This window comes from Triticum dicoccoides, chromosome 3B (assembly GCF_002162155.2).
Source record: "Triticum dicoccoides isolate Atlit2015 ecotype Zavitan chromosome 3B, WEW_v2.0, whole genome shotgun sequence".
In the NCBI taxonomy this organism is placed as follows: Eukaryota; Viridiplantae; Streptophyta; class Magnoliopsida; order Poales; family Poaceae; genus Triticum; species Triticum dicoccoides.
Window position 1 is genome coordinate 33302786 of NC_041385.1, and position 10885 is coordinate 33313670.

Consider the following 10885-nt stretch of genomic DNA (forward strand, 5'->3'; position numbering starts at 1 on the left):
GCAGAATTCAGAATCCTGTGGATGGTGCTTTAACATGTCAGCTTCAGGATTTTTAGCAAGTTTCCTGCAGCTGAATGTGTACAAGTTTGTCGAGGGCGGCCGCCTGGCAAAATGACAAGAAAAAGTTATGATGTTTTAGTCACAAGAATAGTCTAGACAGTGATAGCATTTGATTCCAAAAAAACAGAGCTTTCCAAGCCATAGTATACCACACAAGTTTCAGTGGCAGGCAACTACCATGAGAATCCATCTACCAGAAATTAGAAGCCAATAAATAACCTCTTAGCGAGAAGCACAAGCAGGGGGGTCATTTCTTATACTGTCGGCCTTCTTTTCTTCACTCCCTTCTCATCTCCGTCAGGTTTCATGGACTTGCCTGAATTTCTTGTCGCACTGCTGCTGCTCCTCTCTCTTCTGGCCTATGAATCCTGTCTGGGCAGAGCATCAGATGATGAAGATTTCTTCAAGAATTGCTCATCGCATCGGTGCAGCCAACAAGCTCCAGAGATTCGGTTCCCTTTCCGGCTTTCAACCAACCCTCCATCGTGCGGCGCACCTGGCATGCAGTTATCATGCTCCGGGCAGGACACAATCCTGGATCACCATGTTCTTGGCTCCTGCAGAGTTACTGAGATCTATTACAGGCACCGTGTCATCAACGCCATCCCGCTTGTGAAACGATCGACACAATGCCCTCTCCAGAAGCTCGTCTCAACAAACTTAGCAACTGATGTGTACAAACAACCTCAGTCATCACAAGTTACGACCCTGGTACGTTGTTTAAGAGATTTCACACCAGTGGATCAATATAGTATAGTAGGCCCAGCCTCTTGTCTCAGTAACAATGCTAGCCAATTCTGGTATTTGGCATCAGCTTCCGCATACATGTCTGACCTTCCACGGGACTGCATGGCCGTTTCTAAAGGCATCTCGATACCATTCACCTATGACAAAAATGGCCAAAACAGAGATGAGTTGACCTTCAATGAAAAAGCAAATGCACTCATCAACTTCGGTGAAACAACATTCACTTGGCACCTCAATAACATTACCCATGTCTGCCAACAGTGTGAACATGAAGGTCGACACTGTGGATTCAACTCACGAAAGCGTCAAGCATTCTGCCAGCACCATGGTATTGTTTCTTTCCCTAGTTGAAATCCCATATATATCATTACGGCGTGTCATTTTTTATTTTGGAACAACATTCCAGATTTTCTGTTTCTCCATCTACTAGTTTGTCAATCTCTTATATTCTGATGTTAAACTGTTTTTAATCTCCCGACAGGATTTTCACCTATAGTTAAATTATTTCGCAAACAAAGTTGTAATGCAAATCATATAAATTGTTAACTTGTTCAAGCACATACAGTCTCTAGGTTCACATCCATGAAAGTTGCCACCCAAAAACATTTGTCAAGAGATGCAAGTGCCAAATTATATGGGCAAACTTGTGACGGTTGACTAATTTGTAAAATTTTCTCACAAAGAACAGTAAAAGATAAACCTTAATTGACCATTTTCGGATTGCTTTAGTCTTCTAGAACTGAAGATGAATAAACAACTGTGGAGCTATAAGATAACAATGTAATGCATTAAGCAATATAACACCGTATATCTTAGGTCCAATATACCTGAAACCAACAGGAGAAGCTACAATATATCTTAGGTCCTCCCTATGTCCATAGAGAACTCGTTTCAGAATCAGGAATTAGTTGTTCAAAACATACATTGTACAAGTAATGAAGTAGTTCTTCTGTTTTTGTCTACATTAAATCATGGCAAAACTAATGATCTTCTTCCTACATGCAGGTACGCATGTCATTCGAATTGCAGGTAATGTTGCAATTATTTTTGCCATTCTAAATGAAATTCTTATTGTGTTTTCTCATTGCAATAAGAGTCAGGTACCAAGTGCTTCTTATCTGAATGCAACTCGCTAATTTCCTTTCTTTTTAATCAGCAGCATCATCCGTAGCTGCATTTATAGCTCTTTCATTGCTGGTAGCTGCAACGCTCTACCTCTCCTTGAAGTCAAGGTATAATGAGGAGATAGATAAGAAGGTCGAAATGTTCCTCAAGGCATATGGCACATCGAAACCCACAAGGTACACTTTCCCTGAAGTTAAGAAGATAGCAAGACGGTTCAAGGATAAACTCGGTCAAGGCGGATTTGGAAGTGTATACAGAGGTGAGCTACCAAACAGAGTTCCTGTGGCTGTCAAGATGCTAGAGAGCTCTACCGGAGAGGGAGGGGAATTCATCAATGAAGTTGCAACCATTGGACTAATCCATCATGCAAATATCGTCCGCCTCTTGGGCTTTTGCTCCGAAGGAAGAAGACGGGCTCTTATCTACGAATTCATGCCTAACGAGTCACTGGAGAAATACATATTCTCGCATATTTCCAGTATTTCTCGACAGCTCCTAGCACCCAACAAAATGGTAGATATTGCTTTAGGCATTGCCCGAGGAATGGAATACCTGCATCAAGGCTGCAACCAGCGCATTCTCCACTTTGACATCAAGCCTCACAACATCCTGCTGGACTACAACTTCAACCCAAAGATCTCAGACTTTGGCCTTGCAAAGCTGTGTGCAAGGGACCAGAGCATCGTCACCTTGACTGCAGCCAGAGGCACCATGGGATACATCGCACCAGAGCTATACTCTCGGAACTTTGGAGGGGTGTCGTACAAGTCTGACGTGTACAGTTTCGGCATGCTGGTGTTGGAAATGGTAAGTGGAAGGAGGAACTCAGACCCAAGTGTTGAGAGCCAGAATGAGGTGTACCTCCCAGAGTGGATTTATGAGAAAATAACCAATGAGCATGAATGGGAGCTTACTTTGGAAATGACAACAGAAGACAAAGAAAAGATGAGGCAGCTGACTATTGTGGCCCTGTGGTGTATCCAGTGGAACCCGAAGAACCGTCCTTCAATGACAAAGGTGGTAAACATGTTAACGGGGAGGTTGCAGAACCTACAGATTCCCCCTAAGCCCTTTGTGTCGTCTAGAAATCATCCTACAACATAAAGCACATAGAACATGCTGCCGTCAGGCAGGTACATATTGCAGACGTGCACTTAGTCCATGTGTTGCACCGCAGTGCATAGCACTAGCATGCAGTATATTTCCGTCTTTCCTCTCTATTAGCGCCTGATTGTATGTATGAATATTTGTCCTTCCCCATGTAATATAATAGTACTACCAGGTATATATGCAAGAACATATGAGAACAACATTGAACTTTATTTGGAAATTGTAATAACAGTTAAAAATACAGTGGTTCGTTGCTTACCTTGTTGTGATGCTCCGCTGATTTATCTCCATTTCAGTGCATTGCCCCTCACAGAACTGCAGAGGAAACATGATTACGCCCTTTGATTGCCACTTTCATTGTGCTGAGCCTCAGAATATCACAGGTCGATTAATCATGCCCGGTTCCTTAAAATCTCAGCAACCCATAGCACTAGAATGGAATGTGTTTTGATCTTCCCCCTCTACTAGCACCTGCTACCTGTTTGCAGCATATCATACTCTCATGGAGCTTTATTTTTTGCAGTTTGACAGTTTAACACGGAGCTTTATTCTGTGGTTCCAGGCTTCAGTATTTTCTACAGTGCATTCCTCATCAGTACTGTAGAGAAATGCTATAAGTACATACACTGCCGTGATTTCTGTGGGTTTCGTCATGAGTATTGGTATAAAATACTAATAGAAATACACTGTAGAGAAATTTCTACAATGCTATAAAATCACGACATTCCTCATGAGTATTTTCTGTGGTTCCAGGCTTCAGTATTTCCTGCCGTGATTTTATCCCCATTTCCGTCATAAGTCTCCATTTCCTTGCCCGAGATACTGTAAGCTCTCTCTAATACAGAGATGCGCAGATCCCCTGCTTATTCTAGGAAAAAAAAGAGAGGATCCTGTGACTAATCATGCCATTGCACAAAGGGAGAGCATACAAGGGGATTACTCACCATGGCATGGCAGAGAGCTCCGTCCCGCCGGAGTCCCTCGCCAGAGCAGAGCAGAGGATTGGGGGTGCTTTGCTGAGACGGGAAGACGAGGAGAACGCTTAGCTGGCGGCGAATTCGAGCGGTGATCGCGCGAGTTCGACGGCACCAAGCGAGCATCGATGACGGCGGCGCGGAAGCACGGCGGGGGAACCGCTCACCGCCGTCTTTACATTTTCTTTCAGAAAAATGATTGGTGGTCTGGTGGATAATCCACGGTTGGGCTTTTGGGTCGGGCACTCCTGCAAAAATGATTGGCAACCCAGATAATTGTCCATGTGGAAATCATCCTATATTATCTGGAAATCATCCTACGCCCTAAAGCACAGAGAACATGCTGCCGTGATTTGGTACATATTGCAGACATGCACTTAGTCCATGTGTTGCACAGCAATGCATAGCACTACAGCATGCGGTATATTTCCATCTTTTCACTGTATTAGCACCTGATTGTATGAATAATCGTCCGTCCCTATGCAATAGTAGTACTAGGTATATGCAAGAACACATGAGAACCATATGCGCAAAAAAAAAAAAAAGAACACATGAGAACCACATCGAACTTTATTTGGAAAGTGTAATAGTTAAAAATACAGCGGTTGCCTTGGTCTGCTGTTCCAGTGATTTATATCCATTTCAGTATTTCCTGCAGTGGATTGCTCCTCACAGAACCCCTGAAGAAGCAATCCATAGCACTAGCATGGAATATGTTTCGATGGCATCCACTTGGATAGTGTACGGCAATGGGAGGTTGATGGCATCCACCAATACATTTTGCGCAATCTCACTAACTTTGATGGCACCCATCAATGCGCATCTCCATATTGAAGGCGTACCTATAAATGTGTGCATCCTAAAGGAAGTTATATAGGCAATCTCTCATGAGAACACTTTGGTAGTTCAGGCAGAGAAAACACCATGCAGGGTGATACGTGCCAAGATGGCTGCCAACTGAGGGCGTGCATGTATTCTTGGGCTTGGGAAGGATCGAAAATTGTTAAGTCATACTTAGCGAGCGAATTGTATATCTCGGTTTGAGCGGCACATCATGAGTCCTAGGAGTAGACTAGGATGGTGGCTTATGGGCTGGCCCCTCTGCAAACATGAGCGACAAACTTATGTTTCCATTAACAAAAATTATTTGCCTAATGTTTTTTTTAAACTTATGCTTCCATGCGGCTAGAAAAATTTGCCTAAAAAAATGTGGCTAGCAAAATTATCGTACTAGAGCCCACCATAAATTTGCTAGATTCCATATAAAACTATTTTTGAGAGTGCCTGAACAAAAAAATGGCAATTTAAAATAGCCAATGATGGTAGCATTTAAAGATTCTTAAAATGTAGATTTTATTTGGAACATGTAAGTGTATTGTTTCCAATATTCAAAATAAGGAGCTAGCAAGTTAGTTGGTTAATGGTTAACATTGTAAGTTCGCATAATAAAATGACATTAATTTAGAGATGATAAATGAAAAAGAATTTTTTTAGTACTGCAACACTATTTAAACTTTGGTTTTATCAATATTAAATTAACCAAATGAAAAATGAAAGGGGTTTTGTTGCACATTCCATAATCCGCATCATTCTTTTGCAACGCTTGTCTATCTCTTTGTGAGCAAACTGCAATGATAATAATATATCTGCACTTAAATTCCACATGATTTCTTGACTCCCGATGAATAAACAACTAATCGACGGGAAATGATGACTTCAATGTACTCGATCTCTTCGACTTGCAATATCGTTCCACAATGGGAGGTTGATGGCATCCACCAATACATTTTGCGCAATCTCGCTAGCTTTGATGTCACCCCATCTCCATATTGAAGGCGTACCTGTAAATAGATAGGCCCTCACGAGAATATTTTGGTATAGTTCAGGAAGAGAAAACACCATGTAGGGCGCTACGTGCCAAGATGGCTGCCAACTGGGGGCGTGCATGTATGCTTGGGCTTGAGAAGGATCGAGAATTGGTAACTCATACTTAGTAGCCCAATTGTATATATATCTTGGTTTGAGTGGCACATCATGAGTCCTCGGAGTAGACTGGGATGGCGGCATGCCAAATACTCTACCAGCCTACCATGGCAAGCACAGAGGAACGAGATGATACGCTACCTGAAAAATCCTAGTTGAGCCTCTCTTGAACGTTGAATGTGTCCACACGCTGCAAACTCAAGGTATTTTGTCGTGTCGGCCATCGCAGCGTTGGACCAGGTGAAGGATGGAGGATTACTGAGGGTAGGTGAAGTAGAAGCTGATTGAAAGAAGCTTGATGAAGGGAAAGTATGAAAATATGCTGGTACAATGTGTCCTTTCCTTAGTCATGCTAGTCACGCCTGCATAATTTTTGTTGGTTGATAAATCCAGGTTGGTAACCCTTTTCCAACCTACTTCATATTGTCGATTAACCCGCACCCAAAGAATCAAGGCGAATCAAACGAAATAGCATGTAGTAATTAACAACACACATTAACTCACGCCCACCCACCCACCTACCAAATGGCTTTTCCCGTAAAGCGACATTCGTGGTAGGCAATAGCCTGATTACTAAGTTCCTGGAAGATACATGGCTAGGGGACGCGCCACTAGCCTTGCAATACCCAGTCCTCTATCATATTGTGCAGCGGAAAGATGTCTATGTTGCGTGTGTGATGGGTCAGGTACTGTTGAATGTTAGAGTTTTGAAGACAACTGATCGGGACAAATAGACTGACTGCTAACATATTTCATATATAGCTATTTTCAAGAGTGCCTGAACAAAAAATGGCTATTTAAAATAGCCATTGATGGCAGCAGTTAAAGATAATTTTCTTAAAATCTGTCTCACATCTAACAATGAGCTTAAATTATGGAATTATTTGGAACATGTATGTGTACCTGTTTACAATATTCAAAACAAGGAGCTACCAAGTTAATTGGTTAATGGTTCACGTAGTGAAGTTTGAAAAATAAAATGACATTAATTAACAGATGATAAATGAATAGAGCTTGGTTATTGTTGTAGAAGTACTACAACACTACTTAAACTTTGGTTTTATGAATATTAAATTAAATAAATGAAAAATGAAAGGAGTATTGTTACACGCTCCATAACTAGCATTACTAGTAGAGTGCTCGTGCGTTGCCACGGGCTTTTGAATATATTGCTGGAATTATATAAACATAATACATGTTAAATTTCACGTGAAGAGATAGATAGCACATGCAAAATCAGCTAATAATTAAAGTCAACTTCACTTGCAACGTAAATTGATAACAAAAAAAGGCAATCTGATGACTTATACATATAGAGAGATTATCTAACTAAAACCAATTACAAATTAAGATCCATTTGATGTGCTTAAGAAATTCTCGCACAATATTAAGAATATTGACTTTAGCTCCATTCGCATGAAATTTGAACAAGTATAACTAAAAAACCCTTCCTCAACTCATACCCAACCTGCACAAACAATATATGTAATTAGCACGAAGAATTCACGTCGAAGGTCTTAAAATGTGTAATGGAGAATACTCATTGGGCAAAGTGGATGAACTAATTCTTCAACGTTCCATCAAAGCATAAAATAATATAAATAGTCACACACATCCCTACAATTTTCGAAATTAATATTATTTTGAATGTTAAGATAATGCAATATATAAATTTATTGTTCGTATATGCTCATTGGAATACCAAGCAGAAATTAGCATGTCCACATTTTGGTAGTTGACAGGTTAGTCTGCTGGGGTGAACGTTTGACATGGGCCAGGTGATAGTTGTTGGTGCGCTAGGTTCCTCAAAAATAAATTAGCATGTCCACATTTTGGTAGTTCTATTATTCATGAATGCAATCTTTGATTAACCCTTTTTTAGAAATCACATAAGAGGGATGTCCACCACATACCCAAACACTTGTTTTTCATATTCAATGCTCAAACGTGAAAACAGTGGAGCACGTGTCCGGTTCTACCGTTAGAGTAAGTGTCAAGTATAATCCTTGGGTAGGAATTTACTAAAGCTAGTGCTTAACCTAACATTAATAGCTTGATAGAGATTTGCCTCAAAACCTCCATAGCCAATGAACTGCATAGTCCAACGGAACAACTTTGCTACCAATCCCACCTAGGAGAAAAAACAATAATTTATGATCAATCAATTTATGTTATGTGATCTTTTTTGTTTGTTATTCCCTCCATTTCTAAAAACAATCCTTTTTTGATATTTCAATACGGACTACATACGGATGGATATAGACAAATTTTAGAGTGTAGATTCACTCATTTTGCTCCATATATACTCTATTGAAATCTCTAAGAAGGCATATATTTAGGAACAGAAGAAGTACAAAGCATCTTCAACATCACAAACTGAAGGCTTATATTTAGGAACGGATGGAGTACAATTGACAATCAACAGCACAAACTATGCACATCCATCTAGCTAACTAAAACAATAACCAAAATATATGAAAAAGGGATAATACTAACCATAAGCTTGTATATCTTCAGTCTTGGCTCATAACCAAACAACTTGAAAAGGTAGAAACTGCTGATAGTAAAAAGAAGGTAAGTGAAACAATTATGACATTTTCAAAGAGAAGCTCACTTTAGTTGTATGCAACCTTCGGCAACCATGTCTTCATGTGAGCATCTCCTCAAGCTAGCAATAGTTCACCGTGACCTCACTCTGTGCATTTTAAAACCGAACCGAAAAACCATACCGAAAATAAACCGAACCGAACCGAATTCACAATTTTTATGGTTTCTGGTTTCGATATGGTATGAACTTTTCATACCGTTTTGAATTTCGGTTTTTATGGTATATACCGAAAAACCGAATGGTTAACCGAATAAACCGAAATAAAAAATATATATTTCTTGAGGCAAACAACGATACAAGTAGTCATTTTTCTTGTATAAGAATAAAATTTCCTGCAAAGATCTTCCATTTTTTCTTGTAACGTAGTAATTTTTCTCTTGCAAAAATGCTAACCACGTCGTCCATAACCTTTCAAGGCTTGAATTGAGGCATGCATATATACTTATATAAAGTTATATACCATTTGTATTTAAAAATTATGTGTTTGAATTTATAAGTTTGTAAAATATAGTATGTCATTTTTAAATTCGCGTCAACTTTGGTTATTATGGTATATACCGAAACCATACCGAAATAATTTGGTATATACCGAAACCGAACCGTATTTTAATATCATACCGTATAAACCGAAGTATTAATACTGTACAAACTAAAAAACCGTATAAACCGAACCATGCAAACCGAATAAACCGAATGCACAGAGTGACCGTGACCCTTCTTTGCTTCTCACCCAGCCTATAGGATCGGCAATCAATTTATTCAATGAGAGAAACAAACTTAAGTACAAAACTGATGAAATTCGAACATAGTTAGAAATAACCTAATGCAATCAAATCAACCAATAAACTGATTAAGATATTTTTTCAAAAGGGGATAACCCAACTGATTAGAACATTACTTGCTAGATTTCCTGTCCTTGTGTATCATATGAATACTCCATGCACATCAACATGTCAGGGGTGATGTGGCCACAGATGGGTTCCTCTTGTGTACCGATCGAATGGAACCACTTCATCCACGGAGGCAGCGTCCCTAGGGATCGGCAGAGGCGATGGCGTGCCCTCGGCTTCCGCGATGGCGGAGGCGGAGGCAGGAAACCCTAGACAAAAATCGAGGGAGGAGTGGCGGCATAGTTTTTTCTTCTGTAATATTTTGTAAAAGAGAATAAAATGTAGGTGGTGGTGGGAGGTGGGACGGAAAAAACCGGACGAAAGTGGTGGGACAAAAAAACTGTGTCGTGGACGCAATCCTACCAACTGTTCCATTAGAAGTAGAGACAAAAGCAAGACTGCACACACCTAGGTTCGGCGCTCTTAATAAAATTTAACAAGAAGCACAGAATTGAATGTCAAAATTCATCAAAGTTACTTATTTTGTTGTAAGCGATGACTTGTTGCACATACCACAGGTCTAATATTCTTTCATTCTCTTCTCTTCTCTTTCGGAGTAATATGCAAAATTAGCTAGATCCATGCCCAGTCTACACTAAAAGAGCATAAGAACTTATTTCTGGGATTATAGGCTAAACATGTCAGGACCCCGACTCGATGTCACATCGATCTAGCCGGTAACACATCATATCACTTTGCAGCCTCACGCACGGTATCCCCACGGGTGTCGCCTTACCTTTGCCCGGGACCGTTTGCGCCTTTTGGCTCACGTATATGATAGTGTCGCTAGCATCCATATGATAAAGAGCCCGGGCTGACATGACTAGTCGTAAACCCAAAGTGGCACAGACTTACAGGGACAGGCATCCATGACCCAGCTTCGAACGTGTCGGTCATCAGCAAGTGGGTCCGGGCTGTAGCACTGGGCTAGCAGGACTCCGGTAAACCGGGCTGTAGCGGGCTAACAGGACTCCGGTACTCAAAGCGTGACATTTCCCCGAAGGGACAGACACAGGAACGAAGAAGGACACATGCCGGCCAGCCTAAGTGTTCCGGAGCAGTAGCAAGCTACCATGGCTCAGTGAAACACTAGGAGACATTTCCCGGTAAGAGAGGCTACTAAAGATAAACAACTAGATGGTCAGATCCCACACATACCAGGCATTTCAATAACATACACACAATATGCTCGATATGTGCAATACAACATGGCATCACAAAATGACTCTACGACTCAAGTAATTTGTTCAATAGGCTCCGAGGAGCGAGATATTACAATCATGGGTCTCATGACCCAACAATCAGAGCATACAAGTCAAAACACAAGCAGAAGCTATCATGTCTGAGTACAGACATCTATAAATGAAAAAGGCTGAGAAGCCTGACTA

At 40.7% G+C, this 10885-nt stretch overlaps 1 protein-coding gene across 1 annotated transcript; it reads left to right on the forward strand.

The window, feature by feature from the left end:
• Positions 1-366: 366 nt before the first annotated feature.
• On the forward strand, positions 367-3254 carry LOC119274554 (rust resistance kinase Lr10-like). The gene is made up of 3 exons (XM_037555272.1): positions 367-1135; positions 1813-1836; positions 1967-3254. The coding sequence occupies exons 1-3, from the start codon at positions 367-369 to the stop codon at positions 3034-3036; spliced, it is 1863 nt and encodes a 620-aa protein (XP_037411169.1). The 3' UTR covers positions 3037-3254.
• The last annotated feature ends 7631 nt before the right edge of the window (positions 3255-10885 follow it).

Bases quoted from the DNA above. Each gene is read 5' to 3' on its own strand.
- LOC119274554 (XM_037555272.1), top strand. From the start codon at position 367: ATGGACTTGCCTGAATTTCTTGTCGCACTGCTGCTGCTCCTCTCTCTT. The intron at 1,136-1,812 runs GTATTGTTTCTT...TCCTACATGCAG, and splicing joins AGCATTCTGCCAGCACCATG to GTACGCATGTCATTCGAATT. The intron at 1,837-1,966 runs GTAATGTTGCAA...TTTAATCAGCAG, and splicing joins GCATGTCATTCGAATTGCAG to CATCATCCGTAGCTGCATTT.